Source organism: Acomys minous (genome assembly GCF_964271855.1).
Source record: "Acomys minous genome assembly, chromosome: 8".
In the NCBI taxonomy this organism is placed as follows: Eukaryota; Metazoa; Chordata; class Mammalia; order Rodentia; family Muridae; genus Acomys; species Acomys minous.
Window position 1 is genome coordinate 33,495,561 of NC_140489.1, and position 25,327 is coordinate 33,520,887.

The following is a 25,327-nucleotide window of genomic DNA, read 5'->3' on the forward strand; positions in this document are numbered from 1 at the left end:
CTCCCCTTAGTATGAACTGAATATGAAGTAACCAAGGAAAACCATGGTTGGCAGCCATGATAACCCTTAACTCTCCACAGACAGTGAAGGAAAAAGGCCATGATAAAGCTATACCTGGCCACATAACCTAGAAACAAAGAAAGCATAGGTTAAACGCCTCGCAGACCCCACCGAGGGCTAAAACTAGCAAGACCTTGCAAGGTCAGAGTGGAGCAATGCTGGCCGGGACCAGGACTATTAGCAGGCAGACAAGGTCAAGAGCTTATAGTGCAGATGTCAGAGTTGGACAGAGAAGGACTCCAAACACCTCTAACTAGGCAAGCCTGTTGTCTGCTCCCTGATTGGCCCAGGGGAATGTGCATTGATGGCTGCTTTCCAATGGCTCCTCTTCCCATACTTAGAGAATTAACAGGTGTTTTCTCAGTGTTGGTCCACTTTCTTCCTCAGCCCTGTAAGAAGACCCTAGATAAGCTCAAAGAATTTTTTTTTTTCAAAGGCAGGTGGATCGCTGTGAGTTTGAGGCCAGCCTGGTCTACAAAGCAAGTCCAGGACAGCCAGGACTACACAGAGAAACCCTGTCTCCAAAATCAAAAACAAATTTTTTTTCTTCTCTTGGGGACCTCTCCAGAACTCTGCTTTCTGCAATATTTCTCTTTATTCTTCTTCTTCGAACTTTGTCAGTGAATTTCTTTCCTTTTCATTATCATTATCATTATTATTATTATTTTGAGTACACAGAGCCCTGGCTATCCTAGACTCTCCTTGTAGAACAGGCTGGCCTTGAACTCACAAAGATCCGACTGTCTCTGCCTCCCAAGTGCTGGGGTTGAAGATGCTGTGAATTTCATTCTTCAAGTCTCTTCTCAGGGGCCCAGAGTCGACTCCTGAGTTTCATCAGATGAGAAAGTCATCCTGACACTCAAGGACATGCCCTCCTCTCCCCTTTTCTGCAAACAGTCCCAGTAAGGCTTGGTGCAGCCCTGAAGGCCTACAGGGCCCAGGAAGAGGGCCACCTGGCGGGAGCTACAGCTTTCCTAGAAGTATGTGGCTAAGCAGGAAGTATGTGGCAAGAAGAGTAGGTGGTGATGCAGCCTGGGGACAGGAAGTACTTTCTCTTGTCCTAGAATGTATTTCTGGCTGAATCGAAACATAGTTGCATACCACCTAAACAAGGAGAAGAGTGGAGAAGGGAGGAAAACCATTTGAAGCTCAATACATAATGGCTTTAAAAAGTGAGAGCAAGAGCCAGAGCCGGGCCTGGTGGTGCATGCCTTTAATCCCAGCACTCCAGAATCAGAGGCAGCCAGAGTGCTGTGAGTTTGAGGCCAGCCTGGTCTACAAAGCGAGTCTAGGACAGCCAGGGCTGTTACACAGAGAAATCCTGTCTCGAAAAACAAAAACAAAAACAAAAAAAAGTGAGAACCTGGCAGTGGTGGCACAAGCATTTTGATCCCAGCAATCTGAGAAACAGAGGCAGTCAGACCTCTGCGAGTTCGAGGCCAGCTGAGCAGAGCAAGTTCCAGGATAGCCAGGGCTACACATAGAAACTGTCTCAGAAAACAAAACAAAGCAGGTCTGAGAGTTTCCTGTGGGAGGCAGCTGCGGCCAGTTGTGGGAAGCTTGGCTTTCCAGCAAAGTTACCAGGTTACTTCAGTCCTTAACACCAAAGCTGAAATATATAGAAGAAAGCCTTCCACTGCCCCCTTCCCGTGGCCTTCAAGGCAGCTGAGAAGCAAATGGTGAGAGGGGGTTGCAAATCTCCCTCAAGGGCATGTTCCCTGAGGCCTCACTTCCTCCATCAGGCCCAGCCTCCTAAAGGTGGTACCACCACCCAGTAGTGTCTCAGACTAGAAACAAGATTTTTAGCACATGGTCTTTGGACCAGCATTTGGCAGCCAAACACAATAGGAAGGTTGCCTTGATTAAAGACATTTAATTGAAATGAAAGGCACTTTTCCCCAAAATGACCACTGCCACTGTGTGCAAAGTCTTGTCATCCTGGTGGCTAATTGGCTTCCACCTCTCCTGACTCACTTCTCGAAACACTTGTTCTTAAGTCACCTAGTTGAGTGCTTGCCAAGACCTTTCCCCTAATTGCAGTGATACCCAAGTTGAGAGAGTAAATATTTTGTGCATTATTGATTACTTTTATAATGTTATAGGGTGGCCGATAAGCAGTGCCACAGAGCTGGGGCATGAGACTGTTGTGTCAACAGGAGGAGACACTGACTTGTAAAAATGCATCATTTGCTGACTCCACTATTCACTACTGACAGCATCCTTTCCCTTAGCTATCCCTTCCTACAACTACATAGAAGAGGAATAGTTAAGTATTTTGAAAATAATGAATATTTATTTGTGGGTTGTGTGTGTGTGTGTGTGTGTGTGTGTGTGTGTGTTTATTTGTGAAGCAGAGTCTCACCATGTAGTCCTTGATGGCTCACTATATAGACCATGCCGGTCTCAAACTCACAGATTTTTAATTTTTGCATTTACTAAAATGAGATCACATGAAGAGTTTCTCTCCAACTTCCTATAATTAAGGTCAAGAAAATATCCACACGCATGAAACACAAGAACAGAATATGTAACCCTGGTCGTATCTAAGGGGTAGGGTATGGTTCAGCAATAGAGGATGTGCCTAGCCAAGAACAGGCTGTCTATTCCATCTCCAGTATTTTACTATTTTGTGGTAAAATAAATAGTATTTTATTTGCATTGTAGAGCACATGTGTTTAAAAAGCATAGTCGAAGTCCTGTAAGAACCTCTGCTCCCAAGTTCAGACTGGGAGCTTTATTAAAATAGGATACCTGAATATTCCCTGCGGTTTCTGAGTATTTAACCATCTTCCTTAAAGGCTGAAATGTGAAACATCCCGAGGTAACATGCAAGGAGCACACCCCACCCTCACCACGGTTCTAGGAAGGGTGACTACCCAGGGGTTTGTCAGTAGGTGAGTTCCTCCAGAGCTGCCCTGTCCCTTGCCAGGATCCTCATCTCGATAGTCAGTGTGCGCACTCGTGTTAGCAATTTAATTGGCTCTCTTTATGGCACCAGAAAAGTTCTTAACTTCAGATTTGTGAACCAATAAAGACCCCAAAGTTGGATTCCACAGTGCCTTACTAACATTAAAATTTTAAATGCTAGTGAAAAGGGACAACAACTGCAGAGAGACATTGGATAATAGAAAACACTGCTGAAATAAATTAACCTGTATATTTTAAAGATGTGTTGACCTCAGAATGGAAACCAGGATGTGTATTAACATTGGGAAAGAGACTTGGCCTTTGTTGTCACAGGAGAAGAAAAGCTATGGATACCATCAAATGTGATAAAGATTAGATTTGGACAAGAGAGGTCTCCTAAAGAGAGGTGACAGTTCATCAGACAGCTTGGTCGCTCTATGTGATTCTAACATATAAGAATATAGTTTTCTTCTTAAATAACAAAGGATTGTTTTACTGTTTGGTATTAAAAACACAGTTAAGAGATTTGAAATGTTGAGTCAGGCAGTGGTGTTGCACATCTTTAATCCCAGCACTTGGGATGCCTCTGTCTTTAATCCCAATACTCAGGAGATGGGAGCATTCAGATCTCTGAGTTCAAGGCCAGCCTGATACAGAGCAAGTTCAAGTAGAGAAAAACTTAGATCTGGTTGTGGCGGTTCACATCCAGAGGCCCAGCACATGGTGGCACCTGCCTCTATCTCTCAGGTATTGGGGTCAAAGGCATGTTTTTACAGTTCACAATCTCAAGGATCACACTGGGATCAAATATCCTGCAACAAACTGACTTTAAAAGCTGCTTCCCCAGGCGTGGTGGCTTACGCTTTTAATCCCAGCACTCGGGAGGCAGAGGCAGGCAGATCACTGTGAGTTTGAGGCCAGCTTGGTTTACAAAGGGAGTCTAGGACAGCTACAAAAAACAAAAAATCTGCTTTCTGTTTCTAACTGCTTCTAGGGCTTCAAGAAGGAGCAATTCTTACTGTTAGTAATTTGTAAGAGAAAAGAGGATTGGGGGAGCCCAGAATAATTCAGGATAGATTAGTCTACAGGTGGATGATTTTACACACACAACCCTACCCAATATAGGCAGAGTCTAATGGTTGTGCTGTGGCAGCTCACAACCATCTGTAACTCCAATTCTAGGCTCCTCTTCTGACCTCCAAGGGCTCCTGTACACATTCAGTGCACAGACATGCACTCAGGCACACACACACACACACAAAATAAATAAATACCTTTAAAAATTTTAAATACATATCACACCTAATGTGATGAGTTGAGTCAGAGTAGTTCATACTCTGTTTAATCTGTGGTACCGGTTTGCTTTTGTTTTGTGTTGTTTTGTTTTGGTTTTTGGTTTTTCAAGATAGGGTTTCTCTGTGTATCCTTGACTGTCCTAGACTCAGTTTGTAGACTAGGCTGTCCTTGAACTCACAGTCATCCACCTGCCTTTGCCTCGCATGGGCTGGGATTAAAGGCCTGCACCACCACTGTTGGGCTTGTAGTAGCAGTTTGATTACCACAGTGTCATCTTTAGAGTTCTGGAAATGTTTATTTAGTTCTTAAATTACCTGCGAAGAAGTAAAGCTGTATATGATAAAAGACTTGGTTGAAATGCTGTTGAGAATTTAGAGTTTGACAAGGAAGCTTGGTTATTTTCACTGCAAACTTTGTGCAAACTCAAACTTTATGAATGTCAGATAATCTTGTTTTTGTTTTTGTTTTTTCAAGACAGGGTTTCTTTGTGTAGCCTTGACTGTCCTGGACTAACTTTGTAGACCAGGCTGGCCTTGAACTCACATCGATCGGACTGCCTCTGCCTCCTGAATGCTGGGAATAAAGGCGTGCGCTACCACGCCCAGCTCAGATAATCTTTAGAGTCATTCGAGGACACATGCATGGGAACCCAAGCTCAGGTGTTAGCACCACTGCGCCCACATGTTCCCACACAATGGAGGGAAACCAGCAGCTGGATCACTCCGTTATCCTCAAGAGGAGAGGATCCCTGAAGGACCCCCAAAGGCCCAATGGGGAGATGTCCAAGTCCAGAAGTCTTCCTTTGGAACTTTGATCCTGAGGAAGTCTGCCAAAGATGCCAATTATGTAAAACACTTGGTCAGGTTATGGCACATCGTTGTGATCATTGATTAACCAACCTGTGATTTAACCTCGGCTGGAAGTCAGGTGCATAGTTACAAAGTACTGAAATACTTGGAAAAAAAAGTAATCCTTAACTGTTAGGCTCCCTTTAATTAAGTATCAAATACTCAGTAGAAAAGCAGAAAACATAAGACCACCTCTTCACAAAACACACAATCTTCCTAGTCCATTTACCAAACTGTGAAGAAGCCTGGCACGGTGGCGCACGCCTTGAATCTCAGCTCTCAGGAAGCACAGTCAGGTGGATCTCTCTCTGCGAGTTAAAGGGCAGCCTGGTCTACAGAGTCAGTTCTAGGGTAGCCAGGGCTACATAATAGAGAGCTCTTGTCTCAAAAACAAACAACTGGTGGCACACACCTATAATCCCAACACTCTGGGAGGCAGAGACAGGTGGATCTCTGAGAGTTCAAGGCCAGCCTGGTCTACAAAGGGAGTCCGGGACAGCCAAGGCTACACAGATGAAGCTTGTCTCGAAAAACAAAACCAACCAAACAAACCAAACATGTGAAGAAAACCCTCCAGCCATGGCATTTTTCTGTGTGTGGGAGCCAGTCCAGACACTGTAAGCCAAACCTGCTGAAAAGGGGTTTGAATAGGGGTCTGTGTGCAAGTGGTGAGTGCACACTCCTAATGCGCATGTGCCATCCTGATAGGGAAGAGTGGAAGCAACAATGCCAAGGCCTTGAGCACTGAGCTCGGGTCTCTTGGAAGTGGTGAAGGTGTATAGAATTAGGTGGTTTTCCTCTAATTCAACACAGACAGGAAAGCCATGAGTAAAAAAGAGTCCGGCTATCTATGCTCTTAAGACAAACACTTTTGATGTCTGTTACAATAGTAAAGTCAGAATTAGAGTAAAAGAAAAAAAAATCTCGCTTTCCCCCCCCCCCCGCCCCAGACAGGGTTTCTCTGTGTAGCCTTGGCTGTCCTTGGAACTCACTCTGTAGACCAGGCTGGCCTCGAACCCACAGAGATCCGCCTGCTTCTGCCTCCCTAGTGCTGGGATTAAAGGCGTGCTCTACCACCGCCACCACCACCACTCAAGCTAGGGGGAAAAAAAGCTCCAAGGAGCTCAGGAGAAAGAGATGCAGACAGACAGAGAGAGACAGACAGACAGAGATCAGTTAGTGGAGCCTGCATTAGCAGGAAAGCTGCTCAGAACAAAGCTGGGAGAACAAAATCAGATTTCAAAATTGACTATTAGACCTTTGAAGTTTTTTACTAGGGAAAGATTTATTGAGGAAAACCGGACTCTACTAGTATAATGTGGTGGGCATGCTTTTGGTCCCTGCACTCTGGAGGCGGAGGTAAATGGATCTTATAATCGGATGCTCTGTCTATATAGCAAGTCCCAGGCCAGCCTCAGGAATAAGGGTAGAAGGGGAGGAAGAGGAGAGAAGGCCAGGAGGAAGGCTGTCAGGCCCCAGCCTATTCTGCGTCCTGGTCTACCATGAAATGAGCATCTTTTTTGTTGTTGTTTTCTGAGACAGGGTGTGTGTGTGTGTGTGTGTGTGTGTGTGTGTGTGTGTGTGTGTAGCCATGGCAGTCCTGGAACTTTCTCTGTAGACCAGGTTGGCCTCAAACTCAGAGGCCCTCCTGCCTCTGCCTCCCAACTGCGGGGAGGACTAAAGGCTTGTGTCGCCATGCTTTTTGAAGTGAGTCGTCTTCCTCACCAGCTGCTGCCCTCCCCTCCATGATGGATTGAAACTGTTACGACCGTGAGTCTGAAGAAATGCCTCCTTTCAAATTACTCTGTCAGGTGTTGTCACCCTGCAGCAAGAGCAACTAACATAGGCATGTAATACAGGTAGGTGTCACCCTGCAGCAGGAGCAGCTAACATAGACATGTAATACAGATAAGTGTCACCCTGCCTGGCACTAAACAGACAGAGCTGGTGAGAAGACTCCACTGGTTAAGTTGCCTGCCACCAATCCTGGCCACCTGAGTTTGACCCACAGAGCCCACATGGACCAAGGATAGAACTGACTTCTGCAAGTTGTCCTCTGACCTACATACCACACCATACACAAACACACACACACACACACACACACACACACACACACACACACATCTAACAAACATTACACTTGTAAAAAAGTATGCTGTTATGAGGACATTGTTTTTGTTAAAGTTTGTTTAACAAAGGCTCACTAAAGGCATGTGAAATAGATGTGATTTGGTTAGTTACAAGAATCTTTACTTTTCCTTTTTTTGTTGTTTTGTTTTTATTCTTTTCAAGAACAGAGGTTCTTTGTGTAGGCCTGTCTGCCCTGGAACTCACTCTGCAAGATCACGTTGGCCTCAAATTCACAGAGAGCCACCTGTCTGTCTCCACAGTGCTGGGACTAATGATATACACCACCGCTGCCTGGCAATTACCATAATCTAAAGTTAATTTATGAGTGCCCCTTTCTTCAGAAGCTAATTAGAACAGAATTTCTTGTGGGATTGTACCATGACATGTGGACCCATGCAAAACACACACCAACACAGATGCCCAAAGAGTCTATAGTTTGTGTTTTAGAGTGAGTTACCTCAGTGTGCCAAAGCAGTAAGCATGGAAGCCTGACAGGCAGAGGTCATCCCTGGAACCCATGCTAAGAGAGTACTGACTCCCAAAACTGTCCACTTACACACACACACACACACACACACACACACACACACATTAAATTTGTGAGTTTATTAAAGAGAATCTAATCCAATTGTATTTATTACAAAATAGGACAAATGAGCATCTATATAATCTTTTGAAGGCTGTGGACCAATTCTCCACAGTGACAAGTTAAAACAATCTCCACAGTAATTTAGTTCTAAAAAGCTTCTTTTAATCCACTTCTTTTAGTCTCAAGTTTAGGGAGTAACTGGGTGTGGTGGTGCACGCCTTTAATCCCAGCACTGGGGAGGCAGAGGCAGGCAGATGTCTGTGAGTTTGAGGCCGGCCTGGTCTACAAAGAGAGTTCCCAGATAGCCAGGGGTCTGTATAACAGAGAAACCCTGTCCAGAAAACAAAATAAAACAAAAACATAAATAGAAAAAGAAAAACAAGGTTCCAAATGCCCTTGAATAGAAAACCAAAAATCTGTTTTTTCTTTGCTAGTCTGATCAACACAGGTGAGAAGTATTTCCAGAGATGTTATTTGGAAAAGTATTTAAAAGCTCACTCTACTCCATTGAGAGGGCAAAATAATCCCGTTTTGTTTTTGTTTTTTGGTGTGTGTGTGTGTGTGTATGTGTGTATAACATGCACACGTGTATATTCAGGTGTATATGCCTATGCATGTGCTAAGGACCCTCCTTTCAGATAACTCTAGCTTGTGTCAAATTGACATAAAACTAGTGAGCAGAGTCACTATCTTAAACTGAACTCTGAGTCAAAGCATAGCTAAAGAGTGAAATGCATGCCATTCGGTGGTCCATGGCTTTAATTCAGGCACTCAGAAGGCAAAATCGGGACAGTCTCTGTGAGTTCAAGGCCGACTTTCTCTACATAGCAAGTTCCAGGCCAGCCAGAGCTACATAATGAGGTCTGGTCTCAAACAAACAACAACTAATAAAATGAAGGAAAAACAACCGCAACAGCCACTGAAACCTTAGACTTAGAAGAAATCATAAATTTTAATAAGGGGTTGATGTCTTTAAACTTTATTCATTGTGTGATATATATAAAACATATTCAGTAAAGTGAGCTATAAACCACTAATACTCCAAATACAAATTTAATATGATCCAGCAGAATACTGATTCTCCTAAAGTTACTGAACATCAAAATTTGACCTTGGACCTACCATGTCAGCAACAGGCAAACGCACTACAACCTAGAGGAAGCGCTGCTCTGGGTACAGTCCAGGTGTTTGCCAAAGAAGGACAGGATTTGCTTCCATGCGTCTATCTGGGCTTTGGAGTGAGCCCTGACCTCCCCTCCCCAAATCACAGCTTTGTTCACTATTTTGTGCAGGGAAGCTGGGCACATGGGGAAGTAAGGAGGCTCAATGTAATGCCCAGTCCCAGGGTAACAGATTATCAGGGGCCTCTCCTTCCTGTGAGCCTGTAACCGGTCCGAGGCTATCTGAGCGTATAAGCTGCTCCTCCAGCAGTGGTCATCCTGACCAACGATGAAGAGGATGGGCCCCTTGGCCTTCTCTATCGGAATCATGCTGGGGTTCTCACAGCCTCCTGCGGTGTCATTCCGTATATCCACAATGTCCAGAACGCCAGAGAAAGCCACCTTCGATCTCCTCAGGTCGTGGCCCAGTGGTGGGATCACAGTCCCCTTGTAGTGTATGGATCTGTTGCCACTGAATGCAGAGCCATTGATGGAAACGGTGGCTGAGACATTCTTCAAGAATGAAGCCATGCAGAGACACACATCAGCTCCCAGAGAAATACCCAGAAGCCCAATGTTGGGGCCTTTTACCTAGAGGGTGAAAAAAAAAAAAAAGAGGTTAAGAGTCAAAAATGTGTCCAGCTAGGTGTGATGGAACATGCTTGTAATCTAGCGGTTGGACAGTGGAGCAGGAGGACCAGGTGCTCAAAGTCAGTCAGCTACGGAGAGAGTTCAAAGCCAGGCTAAGCAATTAAAAAAAAAAAAAGAAAGAAAGAAAAGAAAAGAAAAGACAGAGCTAAGGAGATGGCTCAGTGGGTAAAGGTGCCTGCTGCCAAATTCAACTCCTGGGACGCACAAGGTGGAGGAAGAGAACTGACTTCCTGTCTGCCCGTGTGCTGTAGAACAGGTATATATAAACAGAAGTAAGTAAATAGGAATTTACCCAGCACCAAAACCCTACAATTAGAAGGGCTGGAGAGATGGCTCGGTGTTTAAGAACACTGGTTGTTCTTCCAAAGGATCCTGGTCTGATTCTAGTACACATATGGCAGCTAACAACTGTTCTTAACTCCAGTTCCGGGCAATCTGTCCCCTCTCCTGGCCTCTGTGGTCACTACATGCATGGACACAAATGCAGGCAAAATACCCATTAAAGTAAATAAGTCTTTCATGGTAAACAAGCCTACACCGTCACATTTAGGACATGGGTATGAATGCGGAATCATGGGAGGCTGTCCTTTCAAACCTCAGTCACAGCGAGCATGACCAGGCCTTTGTTTGGCTGTGAGCTGAACCATGGGGCTTAAGCTCAGGTCTAAGTTTTGAATCATTTGTCCAACCCCATCTAAGCAATACTGGAAATGATTAACTTCATAGAGACAGAGACTTCAAAGTCCAACTTAGTAGTTCCTAGCCTTTGAGAAGGGTGGCCACATGCATGTTGTGACTAAATTTGAGGGAAATGTAAAGGGTAGAAAGCCATCATGCTAAGATAACTAGTCTGTATGACAAGACGCACTTTACTATTATGAAATGAAATTTCAGTTGGGCGCAGTGGCGTATGTCTTTAATCCCAGCACTCAGGAGGCAGAGGCAGGCAGATAGCTGAGAGTTCAAGGCCAGCCTGGTCTACAAATCGAGTCCAGGACAGCCAGGGCTACACAGAGAAACCCTGTCTCAAAAAACCAAACCAAACCAAAGCAAAATGAAAAAAGAAGGCAAAAACAAAACACAGAAAGAAAAAAAAAAACAAAAACAACAACAACAAAAAAAAAAAAACAAGTGAGTCCAGGACAGCCAGGGCTATCAGAGAAACCCTGTTTTGAAAACAAAACATAACAAACAAAAATAAATGAAATTCCCCATGATCTTTATTAAGAATTCCACACTGCGAAGCTATGCAGCAGAGAAAAGGAGAGAGACGTTAGAAGCTCAAAGCTAGGAAAGCCTTCCCAAGGCCTTTCCTGTATGAACAGAGAACAGCGCAGCCACAGTACACCTGGTGCAAGTGTGCACCTCTTAGAGGTCCCAAGGGCGAGAGGAGCACCTGGGGGTGTTGACGCATGTAGCACACTGCCTCTTCCAAGTAGTCCACTTCTATGACATCCAATTCCTTAGGGAGATCTTCAAAACCATAAAAAGCCAGAGCCAATGTGGCAAAGCCCCGGCCAGCCACCAGGCTGGCTCGGTATTCCAACAGGCCTCCTCCAACACCATATACATCGATGACCCCTGGAAAGGGTCCTTCTCCTACAGAGGGGACAAGACAAGGCAAAAGCATCATGCAGTCCAAGGGATTGGTTTCTCCTTTAGAAACCTTCTTAAATGTCCAGTAACCTGCTTACCCTGATTAAACTCTCCAGCCCCTCTTTAGTTCTTAGCATAACTGTAGCTCCTCTGTAAACGCCTGCTGTCGCCTTTAGCACACCAGAAGCCATTTTGTCTCCACGTCTCTATTTTGATAATAAAGTAAAATTAAGTTCCAGTTCTCAGGCCCTTCCGTGCCTGAGACCAGGGTAATTCAATCCTCGCTGCTTAGAATAAGACAATAGAAGATAAATGCACGTTCTGCTTAAATTAAAGACAAATGTATGCTCTGTTTTTGTTTTTGTTTTGTTTTGTTTTTTTGAGACAGGGTTTATCTGTGTAACAGTTCTGGCTGTCCTGGACTCACTTTGTAGACCAGGCTGGCCTCGAACTCACAGAGATCCCTTGCCTCTGCCTCCCAATGCTGGGCTTACAGGCATGCACCACCACACCTGGCTAAATGTATGTTCTATTAGAGGAAAGACAGCAACATCCTGCTATGTTCCTTTCTCCTGGAACGGTGGGGATCTAGAAAGTCCCCAAGCTTATATCCTAGCCAATCAGCTTAAAATCCTTTGTCAGCTACCTAGATACAATGCATGTGGAACAAAATGGATTGTTGGGCTAGTCAAAATGATGTAACACTGCCCCCCCACCCACCCACCACTTCATACACCTGGCTAACTGGTTGTTACCTGGTTATGGTTTTTCTTATAAAAAGCCTGTCTTAGAAACAGACTGGCAGGCTGGAGAGATGGCTCAGAGGTTAAGAGCACTGGTTGTTCTTCCAAAGGCCCTGAGTTCAATTCCCAGCAACCACATGGTGGCTCACAACCATCTATAGTGAGATCTGGTGTCCTCGTCTGGTGTGCACTTGTACATGCAAGCAGAACACTGTATACATAATAAATAAATACTAAAAAGAAAGAGAGGAAGGAAGAAAGAGACTGGTGTCATAGTCTAGTTCCCAAATCCAAGCTGTGGGCCTGGCTAGTCAGGTTTTTCCATTGTTCAATAACCTTCCATCGATCTGAGTCTGGTGTTGGAATGGTCGGTGTGAGGCTATTCCTGAACCCATAACAAATTGCTTAGTTGGTTTTTACTAATCCAACAAAAGAGACCCCTGTGTCACTCTTGAGTAGAGAGCCAGGAGCTTTGGAGAGAGAAAAATCTAAGCGGTCTCATGACAACTTCTTCCTCCCGAGGAATCCAGAGTGGGGCCCAACACAAAACCATAAACTTACATGGAACTCTGGGAGGCGGGTTTTGCATGTGTGTGATTTTTATTTGTAAATCAATTGTATGGTTCTAGAGATTGGATGCTAGAGATACCATTTAAGATTGGACATTTATAAATGATTCGGTGGTTTTGCATGCTTCTACAAACCAATTGTTGTAACAGGGGAACACGATAATCTTGGGGTAAGAAGTGCATTTTGGAAGGACTTGCAGGAGTTGGACTATCCACCTAGTTCTCTGCAAAGAATGGGAAGCAGGGCCTGGAGAGTGCCAGCGGCTGAAAGACCTCCCTGTTCTAGCGGAGGACTCAGGACTGGGGCTCACAAGCACTTGTAACTCCAGTTTGAGGGGGTCTGATGCCTTCTTCTAAACTCCCATGAGCACCAGTGCACACAAAGCATAAACGCACAAGAAAACATAAAATGAAGTTAAATTCCTTTATCTTTATTTTATATGCATTGGTGTTTATTTACATGTGTGTCTGTGTGAGGGTGTTGGATCCCCTGGAACTGGAGTTACAGAAGGTTGTGAGCTGCCGTGTGGGTGCTGGGAATTGAATCCTGGTCCTCTGGAAGAGCGGCCAGTAAGTGTTCTTAATGGCTGAGCCATCTCTCCATTCCTAATAACGTTAACGTTAAAGCAACAAAAACCAAACCAAACCAAAAACTGATGCAAAGCCAGATGTACTGTGGCATTAACCCTTGACAGAGACAGAGGGGGGGGGGGGGGAGAAGCTGACAGGGAGGGGCTGATCCTTGGTAAGGAAGGCACTGAAGTCTCAAATGTGAACTGGGATGGAGATGGATATCTTCCTGAGAAGGAGCTGCACGTGTCAAGGACAGTGTGCCAGTCTTCTCTATCATTTCTCCTAACCAAGCTGCCAGGGGAGATCTGTAGGGTAGTGAACCGCAGCAAAGTGAGACAATGCAAGCAAAAGGCACCTGCTAATGTACCAAAATCCCCCAACGTTTTTGAGTGACTGCTGAAATGGCCAAGGGCAGTTTCTCTGAACATCCTAGGAAGTCCACCCCAAGCTAGAGATGCAGGTTGTGCACTCAAGCTCCCCTAGAATCCGATTTACCTGGAGGCAGGAAGAGCGTGGCGCGCACCCGGCCCTCGCGCACGGGCACGCGCCTCACCCCAGGGGCCATGAAGTGACGCTCGTGCACCGCCTTCGCCAGCTGCCGCCCGCCCTCGGGCTCGTGTCCCTCCAGCGCCTCCAGCTCCACCACGAAGGGCGTCTGCACGTCGCGCTTGATCAGACGCCAGAAAGGCCGGTCGGGCTCCATGGCCCAGAGCAGCCCCATGGGCTCGAGCCCCGCGAAGCTGCCGCCCAGCGCGGGCGCGCGCGCCAGGTCCAGCTCTCCGTGGGCATCGGCGCGGTAGCGCGCGTGGGCGCTGAAGAGCGCGCCCTTCTCGTCGCGCAGGGCCGCGCGCAACGTGACAGGCTGTTCGGGGGCCAGGCCGCGCACGGAGATGCTCAGTGGCTCGTCCCAGCAGCTGCGGCCGGCTGGCTCCAGGTTCAGCGTCGCCTCCATGGAGAGATTGGAGCTCAGGAGCTGGAGTCCTCAGCGTCTGGCGTCCTACTAAAACGGAGCCTGACCTCCTGTTGTGCCGATCTGGTGGGTCTCTAGGACCCAGACAAGGGAGGGACAGGAACCGAGGTCAGTCAGCAATTTGGGCCAGAGGGAGGTCAGAGGTCGGGCTTTAGGGGCAGAGCCAAGCTAGAGGATTCTGCTTCCTGCCACTCCCATGTGGCATGAAAGTGATTGGTGATGACACCAAGTGAATGAATCAAGGCAAAGTTCGATCCTTCCGTGATTTTAGCAGTTTTCTAAAAATATAAAACCAACAGCAAGAACTGTGTAATAAACTATGACTTTATACCATTTTAGTCTTAAGACACTCAGTTTGACCAGGCGTGGTGGCGCACGCCTTTAATCTCAGCACACGGGAGGCAGAGGCAGGCGGGTCTCTGAGACTTCGAGCCAGCTTGGCGTACAAAGCGAGTCTAGGACAGCCAAGACAATCACGAAAAGTCCCTCACAGGTGTATCCAGCTGCTTGGGGTTTAGTTGACTCCAGATGTGGCCAAATCGATAGCCAAGGTTAGCCACACAGCAGCCTCTCCTCTGCCTGTCCCTGTGCCCAGATGGCTCTCGTGTACAGGACAGAGAGGCCACTGAGGCAGTTGTCTGGACCCACCTTTACTATGGGTACTATTAAGATCGACTTGGAAGATCTACGGGCTGAGCAGGTATCAAGGGTGCCATAGAAAGTTCTCTGAGCCTAGGTGGTGGCGGTGCATGCATTTAACCCCTTCATTTGGGACACAGAGGCAGGTGGATCTCTGTGAGTTCTGGACCAGCCTGGTCTACAGAGCAGGTTCCAAGACAGCTAAGGTTACACCGAGGAGCTCTATCTCGAACAAACAAACAAACACACAAACAAACAAAAAGAATGTTCCCAGAAGGGAAGTTGGCTTCATCCAAAGTCCAGTGTTGTACAAAGGCTTGATAAAAATGGTGCAGCTCAATATTCAAATATATGAGTGATTTTTGGAGCCATACTTGTTGACATCCCACTAGATACACAGTAAGAGAGTTGTTCAAACTGAAACACCCTGAGGGGAGAGTGCAAAGGTAAGCCCCTGGCTGCCAACTGGGATAACGTTCTATCCGTGTGGAAAATGTGTTGGGAGACAGAAGAGCGTCCTAAGTAAGGTCAGTAGACGGAGTTATGTGGAAATGACAGGAGAAGCCTTGCTTCACAAGTGTCCCTGTGCCGGGAACGAACAGACTAAGGAGGTGTAGAAATTGAGGCTCCAGTCATCAGACTCAACCCAATTGTTTCTTGAGGAACAGGAGAGATGACCGCCAGAGTCCCTAAATGGGGACCAGGTGGCATTCAAATGAAGTTCCATGTCGGGGGAGGGGCGGTGAGACAGGGCTTGTCTGTGTAATAGCCTTGGCTGTCCTGGAACTCTCTTTGTGGACCAGGTTGGCCTCGAACTCACAGATATCTGCCAGCCTCTGCCTCCTGAGGGCTGGGATTAAAGCTGTGCGCCACCACACTCGGTCTGTTTTCATCCTTTATTTCTGCTTTTATTAGACTGTCTATAAGATGGTCTTCTGCCCAGCTGATGGGAACAGGCTGGTTCTAGAGAGTAAAGCTCATTTAGAGCTTTTAATTGTTGTAAGTTATTCTGTGATGAAAAGGGTGATTTTGACACGTCTTATAAACACATCATGCCAACCTCCTCTTGTGTTTTTATGTTTGTGTGGGGGGGGGCATGGTTGTGAGTGTGCATGATTGTGTCCACTTCTGTGTGCAGAGGCGGGAGGTTGGTGTCAGTGTCTTCGCAGACGGGCTCTCCCCTTTATTTACTGAGGCAGGCTCCCTTATTGAACCTGAGGTCTGGGTTCTTCTGCTACCCCATCCCCCCACCCCTCCCCACCCCCTAACTGCCCCCTACCCTTCTCCACCCCCCTAACTCCTCCCCCCCCCCCAACATCCAGCTTCCTCTGAGATCTCCTGTCTTTGCCTCTGGAATTCTGGGGCTCCCAGTGGGCTGACACACTCACTGGGTCTTCCATGAGTCCTGGGGACCTGAACCCCAGTCCTCATGACCCCACAGCTGGAAGGAATCCACCGAGCTGTGTTCCCAGCCCAGGCAGTCTCTCCTAACTCATGGCCACTCTTCTGTGACTCTGAGAAAACATTTAAGGGATTTGAAGTTTCTGATAAGCCAACTGAGAGTAAAAGGGAGTGGCTGGGGAAGCGACCCAGGCCTTGTCCTGTCTTGCATATCTGTAGCATGAATGTCACAAGAGAGCTCAGCACACTTCCCTTGTCCTACGGTGTGTAAGATCTTAGCACGATGGGAAGTTTGATGAGAGCCAGAGAGATCTCTGCTGTGTGTGCAGGATTTGTGAGGTAGAAAGATATTTGTCAAAATAGAGAGGCTGGAAGAAGAGAATAATCTCTGAGTGATGCCACACCCTAGGAGACCCTTAGTCTTGTGCCCAACTTGTAGTACAAGGGCAAAATTAATGCCATACTCTATATGTAATGTATATTCTGCAATTAATGATGGTCTGTATGAGAAGTTGTCCCTTAGGTGACCCTTCTTCCTGCCAGCAGTCTCCAGAATGACACCTGCCAGCAGTCCCCAGAAACCCCACTGCAGTGATTACATACAATCAGCTCCCAAGGTTCCTCTGAGATAAAATAGACTTCCCCTCCAGACTCAGCCTCCACCCAACCTGCCTAAGGATCGACATTGCTGTGTCCTACAACTTCCCTGAAGATCCAGCTTCCACCCAACCTGCCTAAAGATCAACGTTACTGTCACCCACGACCCCTGCTTCCCTTTATAAGCCCATTGCCCTTGAAGCTCGGGGTCACTCTCCTGTCCTGCTGCATCAGGAAGGATTGTGATCTGAAGCTCTGAGCCTGTAATACAGGACCCTGTGTGTGTTGCGCTGGTATCGAGTCCTGGTGGTCTTTTTGTGGGTCTCACGATCTGGGTGATCTCCGTATAACAGTAGGACTTGAAGATCTGCCTGCCTCAGATCTTCTTTTCTTTTCCTTCTCTTCCTTTTTCTTTTCTTTGTTTTTCAAGACAGGGTTTCTCTGTGTAGCCCTGACTGTCCTGGACTTGCTTTGTAGACCAGGCTGGCCTCGAACTCGCAGAGATCCACCTGCCTCTGCCTCCCGAGTGCTGGGGTTAAAGGTGTGTGCCACCACCGCCCAGCAAGATGGCTTACGTTTTTAGGATTATTTTATGTGTATCCTTCTTCTTCTGTATTCTCAAATACAGCTTTTAAAAAGAAGTTTCTAGGCCCAAGCCACTGGACATACAATTTCTCCATAGCAAGCTGATGGCATATTTCTTACTTGGCTCTTTTCCTGTGAGGCTCCTCTTATCCCTTTTGTTGTTGTTCCTCTCTCTCTCTCTCTCTCTCTCTCTCTCTCTCTCTCTCTCTCTCTCTGTGTGTGTGTGTGTGTGTGTGTGTGTGTGTGTGTGTTAGGGTTTCTCTGTGTAGCCCTGGCTGTCCTGAAACTTAATCTGTAGACCAAGCTGGCCTTGAACTCAGAGATTCTCCTGCCTCTGCACTAGGATTAAAGGCATGTGTTACCACCACCCAGCTTGTTTGTTTTTTGTTTGTGTTGTTGGAGGTTGGACCTATGATGGCCTCAAGTATGCTAGGTAAGGCTCTACCACTGAGCTATCCCAGCCCTCACACTTTAAGGAAGATGTAAGAATCATCTTTGCATACCAGGGAGAAAGGTTCACTTTAGCTTCTAGCTTCCGAGGGCTCATTCCATGGTAGCTTGGCTTTATTGCTTTGGGTCTGTAGTAAGACAGAACACCACTGCAGGACACATGTGGCAGAGCAGAGCTGCCCCGTTCATGGCAGCTGGGAAGCAAAGCAGGGAAGGTGCATTGTGGGGAGTGAGGGTGGGGTGATTCTCCCTCAAGGGCATGCTCGTTGTGGCCTCACTTCTTCTATCGGGCCCCACCTCTTTTATTTTATTTTATTATTATTATTTTGTTTGTTTGTTTTTTCGAGATAAGGTCACTCTGTGTTAGCCTTGGCTGTCCTGGACTCACTTTGTAGACCAGGCTGGCCTCAAACTCACAGTGAACCGCCTGCCTCTGCCTCCTGAGTGCTGGGATTACAGGCGTGCCTCACCATGCCCGGCTCCTAGGCCCCACCTCTTAAAAATTGTAACACCTCCCAGTAGTGCCACAGACCAGAAACCAAGTCTTTAGTGCGTGGCCTTTGAAAGCCAAACTTAATACAGGGAGTGGGGAAACAGCTCAGTGGTTGAAAGCATTGTTGCTTTTGCAGAGGACCCAGGATGAGTTTCCTCTGCACCCATATGGTGGCTCATAACCATTTCTGACTCCAGTTCCACGGAATCTGGCACCTCTTCTGAGCCCCCAAAGCACCAGGCACTCACATGGTGCACACACATGCAGACATGTAAACACTATCAAATTAAAATATATAAGCCTTAAAGACAGAACAAAACCATCAAACACAAGAGGAAGGTTATGTGTGTGAAGGACAATTAATCAGAATGGAAGGCAGTTTTCAAAACCAGCACTACCAGTCTGGGTACAAAGTCTTGTCATTGTCCTCATGAGACTTTTGTTGACTCACCAGAACCCTCCTCTTTGTTTGTTTGTTTGGTTGGCTGGTTGGTTTTTGGTTTTTGAGACAAGGTTCCTCTGTGTAGTCCTGGCTGTGCTAGACTCACTTTATAGATCAAGCTGGCCTCAAACTCATAGAGATCCGCCTACCTCTGCTGAGATTACAGTATAGAGGTGTGCCACCACTGCCCGCCCAGAACCCTGATCTTTAACTCACCTAGTTGAATGCTTGCCAAGACCTTTGTCCCTGTTGCAGCAGATACACAGGTTAAGAGATTAAATGGTTCATGGACCATTTATTACTTATGTAATTTAATTGGAGAACCCATGAACATTGCTGTACAGCTGGGCTGGGGATCTGTTATATAAACAGGACAAACCCCTGACATAAAAATGCATTATATGCTGACTATCTGTCTGTCTGCTCACTGCCAATACTTTCCCTTCTTTAAAAAAAAAAAAAGATTTTATTTATTATGTATACAGTGCTCTGCCTGCATGTGCACCTGCAGGCCAGAAGAGGGCATCAGATCACATTATAGATGGTTGTAAGCTACCGTGTGGTTGCTGGAATTGAACTCAGGACCTTTGGAAGAACAGTCAGTGCTCTTAACCTCCGAGCCATCTCTCCAGCCCCACACTTGCCCTTCTATAGTGCTGCCTCTAACTACTTGAAAGAGGAAGACTTAAATATTTGAAAAATTGTGTGTGTGTGTTTAGTTTTTTTTAGTTTTTTCAAGACGGAGTTTCTCTATGTAGCCCTGGCTGTCCTAGATTCACTTTGTAGACCAAGCTGGGCTGGACCTCACAGAGATCTGTCTGCCTCTGCCTCCTAAGTGAGATGTGTGCCACCACCACCTGGTCTTGCTCGGCCTCTTGGCCTAGAATTAACTTTATTAAATTCTGTGAATAAAAAGCTCTTGGATTAAAGGCATGTGTTCAACCACACCAAATAAAAGATGATTTTTACAATTCACAATCTCAGGGATCACAATGGGATCAAATAACCTGCAACAGATAATTGTATATTTCCTGTGATTTCTGAATTAACACCTTCCTTAAAAGTTAAAATGTGGCCGGGCATGGTGGTGCATGCCTTTGATCCCAGCGCTTGGGAAGCAGAGGCAGGAGGATCTCTGTGAGTTCCAGGCTAGCCTGGAGACCATCGACGCCCTGCCCGGCCTCTGCCCTGAATGCTAGGAATAAAGGTGTGTGCCACCACTGCCCGGACATAGTCCGAATCTTGACACTTAACATGCCCGCTCCCACCACTGATGACGCCCTAATGCAGTTGCTTCTCTTTCTTTTGCAGCAGCGTGGGGAATGCTGGGGAACACTGATATCCTCTGCAAGTGACACTGTTCGGCAGCAAGAGTCAACTGGAATAAAAATTGGAGAGATTCTACAGAGCATAATGACTTGCTTTGGTATCAAAGCAGGATTGAGAGTCGAGCGTGGTGGCACCTTTAATCTCAGCACTCAGGAGGCAAAGGCAGGGGTATCTCTGTGAGTTCAAGGCCAGCCTGGTCTACGAAATGAGTCCAGAACAGCCAAGGCTACACAGACAAACCATGGGGGATGGGGGAAGGAAGAAAAAGAAAATATGGATTCATGTCTGGATATATTTCAGGGTCCAGGCAATAACAGGTTTTTAGGAAAATTTGTAAGAATTGAATGAGATAATCTGAAACAATTATTCTGATCCACATACTAATGTCAAAAAAGAAGGCTTCAGGAGGCAGAGGGAGAGTCAGTCCAAAACTGAAGAGAGAGTTGGGCACATTTTTGTTGTTGGGAGTAGTGGGTCTTCTGTCTGAGGTTGCAGAGTCTGTCAACGCTTAGGATAGTCTCAGGGTGTTGTGCCTGAGAGTCCTTTCTTTGTGATGCCTGATTTTGTGGATATATGCATTTTAACTAATTAGAATCCACAAAGGCAACTCTAATTGGGTTCTGAGATCTTCCACATTGAGAGAATGTTGATTGAGCTCGTTTCTACGAAAACACCTGTGATCCACTATGTGGTGGTTGATTGCTGGGACTTTGCTGCCTCTCGTAGGAAGGATGGACCTGTCCTGGTCCAATCTGTTCTTACGTCAGGGTGAAATGACTGGTGACCGATGGTCAGTGTTTTAAAACCTACTTAGCTTTGTCTTAGTTTGTATTTGAAGAGACACTATGCCCACCACAACTCTCATAAAGAAAACAGTTTCTTGGGGGCTGGCTTACAGTTTCAGAAGGTTAGTCCATTATCGTCATGGCGGGAAGCATGGCAGTGTGCGGGCAGACGTGGTGCTGGAGAGGGAGCTGAGGGTTCTAATTCTTCATCTGCAGGCAGCAGGGAGGGACTATGTGTCATGCCGGGTGTCGCCTGAGCATCTAAAACCTCAAAGCCCCACCCCCACAGTGACACACTTCCTCCTACAAGGCCACACCTACTCCAACGAGGTCCACATCTCCTAACAGTGCCACCCACTATGGGCAAGCATTCAAGCGCATGAGTCCGGGGATGGTGCGTTTCTTTCCAAACCACCACAAGCCTTATTATAATGAGCAAATAGGAGGCTTAGGAGCGGCTCTGCAGCTAAATTGATCTGGATCTACTTGTAAATTCAATGCCATCTGTTCGGTAGATGACAGCCACCTCTGAGGCTGTGAATGAGGTTGTTCCCATGGGCTTATGTGTTTGTACTCTTGGTCCCTAGCTAGTGGCACTGTTTGGGGGATGTCTGGAGAAATGTATAACCTTGCTGGAAGAGTTAATGTGCCTGGGGTGGGCCTTGAGGTTTCAAACTTTGTACCATTCTGTTTCTTTCTCTCTGCTCCAGGCTTGTACTTCAGGATGTGAAGTTTCCGCATTCACCTCCAGCCACCATGCGTGCCGCCTCCTCCTGGACCCCAAACCCCAAATAGCCCCTTTCTTCTATAAGTTGCCTTCCTGACTTCTCACAGCAACAGCAAAGTAACTAATACAATCTCTAAGCGCTGGACCAGTGTTATTTTTTAGGAGTTGTATGTCCACAGACTGTTACTAGATGTGCCCAAAGCCAAGAAGAGCATACCAAATCCACCTTGCACTGTACAGTTGACTTGAGAACTTAGGGTTAAGGAACTAAGTAGAATTACCAAGGAATAGGGAAAGTTACCGGCTGTGAAGACACAGGCTGTGTATCATCAACACTTATAGACACCCCTTTATTTACCAAGAACTAATATGGAGGCAGTTTAGCACCCGCTGTGCCATCATTGCATGACTGACTATAAATATGCTATGGAGAGGTGGCAATAGTATGCTTTGAGCTGAAGTGCACTGGGATGTTGTCAGTGTTGCCCACCAGATGGCAGAGTAGAGGATTTCTCAGGTCAGTGATGTTACTGTAGCTAGTGACTGGAGTTTTAAATGTGTCATTTATCCAGGTGAAGTCCCAAGCCTATATCCTAGCCAATCAGCTTAAAATGCTTTGTCTAGGGCTAGAGAGATAGCTCAGAGGTTAAGAGCACTACCTGCTCTTCCAAAGGTCCTGAGTTCAATTCCCAGCAACTACATGGTGGCTCACAACCATCTACAATGAGATCTGGTGCCCTCTTCCGGTGTGTAGGTGTACATGCAGGCAAAACACTGTATACATAATAAATAAGTAATTCTTTTTTAAAAAATGCTTTGTCTAGCTATCTGGATACAGTATATTCAGAACAAAATGGATTCTTCTTGTGTTTAACTGGTCAAACCAATGTGATGCTCTTGTTTCCCACCTGAGTATCTGGTTACAGTTTTTCTTATAAAAGGCCTGCCTTAGAAACAGGCCAGTGTTACAGTTAGGTTCCTGAGTCCTTTTTGTGGCCCCAATTGCAATCAGCCTTATCTTGGTGTGTATTCAATAAACCATCACTATCTCACTGAGATTGGTGCCCCAGTGTTTTGTGTGGCGATTCTTGTATTCCAGCAGTCAGGAAGAAAAGTGATAGATGCTCTGCTCAGCTCACTTTCTCCTTTTCACAGGGTCAGGGGCTCAGCCCAGGCAATGGTGGGTCTTCCTGTGTGAGTAACCTAGCGGGTCATGAGGGATTATCTGATCCCTCACAGGCGTGCTCAGACGAAGGTCTCCCAGTTGATGCTAGAGCTCACCAGGTTGACATTGATATCAGCTGGCAAGCAAGCCTGCCTTTACTAGAAGCAGAAGCTGAGTCACTGCAGTAGGCAGAAGCCTGTGGCTCGACAAAGTGAGACAGAGTGGACAGCCCGGTGTCCAGCATCAAGCTGTTTTATTTATTTCATTCTTTCCACCTCCTCCCTGATTTTAGGTTTAGAGTATGTTATCCTTCTTCCATATTTTCCTTCAGAATTGGTTTGAACTAGAAATTACTAATTCCTCCTTGAGATTGCCTCAAGGAGGCAGATTACCATCTGCTATCAACATTGCCCCTAGTACCTCAGGTTTAAGCGAATCTGTGGTTTGAGAGGCCATCTTTTTGTGAGCGACTGCACCGTTCTCTCCTTAAGCTGTGTCCACAGCTCCACTTCAAGCTGTTTTGTGCCCCCAACCACTTCATTTTTTAAAAAGGTTAAAAAAAAAAAAACAGAACCAACTCTGGACTCTCCTTCTTCTTAATCAGGAAAACAGGTTGAACAGACTTTGTAGTTTCTTTTTTTGTTGTTTTTGTTTTTTCCAAGACAGGGTTTCTCTGTGTAGCCTTGGCTGTCCTGGATTCACTTTGTAAACCAGGCTGGTCTCTAATTCATGTTGCTCTGCCTGCCTCTGCCTCCCAATTGCTTGGATTAAAGGTGTGCACCACCACTCCCAGCTGGTACCTCCCTTTAATCCCAAACAATGAAGGCAAAGTTAGTTTGTAGAAGGAAGCACCTAGGTTTGAAAGTGATGTCTAATTGAGTGGCAGAAAAAAGTGATGAATCAGAGAAGATTTGACAGAATAGGATACGGCCAACTCTCATGAGAAGAAAGAGGAAAGGGAAGCTGCTTAAGGGGCAGAGCAGAGAGAGACAGAGATAGAGACATAGACAGAGACAGACAGAGAGGCAGAGACAGAGGAGGCAGTTTTATGTGGAGGGTCCTACAGAGAGAGGCTTGCAGAGAGCTTTACAGACAGACAGAATGAGAGAAAGCTAGACACAGGTGAAGACAGAACAATCCAGAGAACGAGGAGCCAGAAGATTAGAAAGGATTGCTGGAGTTAGTTTGAGGCAATTCAGAGGCTGGGAGAGAAGCCAGATTGAACAAGTCAGCTGGGAGAGGAGTTTGAGCCAGAACAGTTGAGTTCTACCAGCCAGCTATATGCACAGAACAACAACAACAAAAAAAGGTGGAGTTTATTCATCAGTAATTCTCAGGCTGAAAACATTCCAGGCCTAGGTTAGACTGTACAGAGTCTAGAAGCTTCTAGGACTAGGCGTAGGATAGCAGAAGGAGGCAGTAAGCCTCCTAGACAACAACTGACACAGGCAAGTAAAGTTTCCTTTTACAGACCAATATACCATTAATACCTTATACATGAATTTAATGTTATCTGGCCTTGTCCTTAGTTCTTAGAGGAAGGCTCTCTACATTTAGGTAGGTTAGCTTACGTGAAAGGCTTTGTTTTTAGAGTAGTCTCTGGGTACATCAGGGCCTCTGGTAACCCTTTGAGGGCTCACAGCCCATTACCTTGAACTGTGTAAATTACCTAGTTGAGCGCTTGCCCTGACTTTTACCCCACTTGCAGCTGATACTTGGAAGTTTGAGTACCGAGAGGTAGCCTATCGATGGCTTTCGTAATTTTGTTAGAATACCAGTAATCAGGGCCAGATTGCTCGGCCAAACAACTTCTGTAGAAACAGAAGCTAAAGTAAATGTTTTTACCAACTCCCACTGTGCATTGCCAACACCGTCTAATGCTCTACCATAATTCTGCCTCTGGCAGTTTGGAAGGGGAGGATTTAGATGCAAATCTTTGGGGAGATGGTGTCATCAGCTTTTCTATGTTTTAATGAAAAGTTGAGACATTTTGGTAGATGCTCTCCGTCGCGTGATCTAAGTCATGGAGATAGCCACGCTTAGCAAACGCAGACATACAGCGTTTAATTCTTGCAGTCACATTGAAGGTGAGCAACTTAAGACTCAGTCTCATTGCTGTGATCTGCTTCCCTCCTGTGTTCTCTTATCCTAAAAGTCAACAGTTAAATATGTTGCCTGGCTTATCAGTGCTCGGCCTCTTTATCATTAACAGTTGAAATGTTGCAAAGCTTTCCAAGGAGAAATTTAAGGCCGCTCCCCCATAGTCCCTGAGAGCTAACTGAGCAGGGCTTTGTGTGCAACTGAGTCCCCTGACCGCTGCCTCTCTCCCTTCCCATGGTCCATGTCTCCATGGAGATAATATCCCACTACAGCATCCCCTCCCATCTGTAGCAGGGAAAGGGACTGTGTTATTTTACAGAGGGATCACCACATAGCAAGTGTCAACCTAAGTGACAGTCACAGAGTCTCCAGAGAGTATCTGTCTGCATTTGGAGTAGAATGGCAGTGTAATGAAACTTCCTGCCGCTGCAAATTGATTATGTACAAGGATACTGAAGCAAGGGAAAGATTCTCAGGGGAAAAGGGACCGTTACATAAGATAAGCAACCCTTGCAAGGC

General features: G+C 46.2%; 1 protein-coding gene and 1 long non-coding RNA gene across 3 annotated transcripts; one reads left to right on the forward strand and one right to left on the reverse strand.

The window, feature by feature from the left end:
• Positions 1 to 8,869: 8,869 nt before the first annotated feature.
• On the reverse strand, positions 8,870 to 14,322 carry ACOT4 (acyl-CoA thioesterase 4). The gene is made up of 3 exons (XM_084792129.1): positions 13,621 to 14,322; positions 11,041 to 11,243; positions 8,870 to 9,584 (listed from the first exon to the last, which is right to left on the reverse strand). Exons 1-3 carry the CDS (start codon positions 14,075 to 14,077, stop codon positions 8,979 to 8,981), a joined length of 1,266 nt encoding a protein of 421 aa, XP_084648255.1. The 5' UTR covers positions 14,078 to 14,322; the 3' UTR covers positions 8,870 to 8,978.
• On the forward strand, positions 14,120 to 22,599 carry LOC311603902. Of its 2 annotated transcripts, none has more exons than XR_014781317.1 (2): positions 14,120 to 14,203; positions 20,017 to 22,599. It is a non-coding gene; the product is annotated as an uncharacterized lncRNA (long non-coding RNA). The 2 variants fall into 2 exon arrangements; XR_014781318.1 differs by having other exon boundaries at positions 14,126 to 14,203; positions 20,014 to 22,599.
• Positions 22,600 to 25,327: the final 2,728 nt, after the last annotated feature.

What these genes read in the sequence shown, in the direction of transcription:
- ACOT4 (XM_084792129.1), bottom strand. Translation starts at nt 14,077, where the DNA reads ATGGAGGCGACGCTGAACCTGGAGCCAGCCGGCCGCAGCTGCTGGGAC. An exon ending in CACGCTCTTCCTGCCTCCAG is followed by an intron (nt 11,244 to 13,620) that starts GTAAATCGGATT and finishes TCCCCTCTGTAG; the next exon opens with GAGAAGGACCCTTTCCAGGG. An exon ending in ACATGCGTCAACACCCCCAG is followed by an intron (nt 9,585 to 11,040) that starts GTGCTCCTCTCG and finishes TTCACCCTCTAG; the next exon opens with GTAAAAGGCCCCAACATTGG.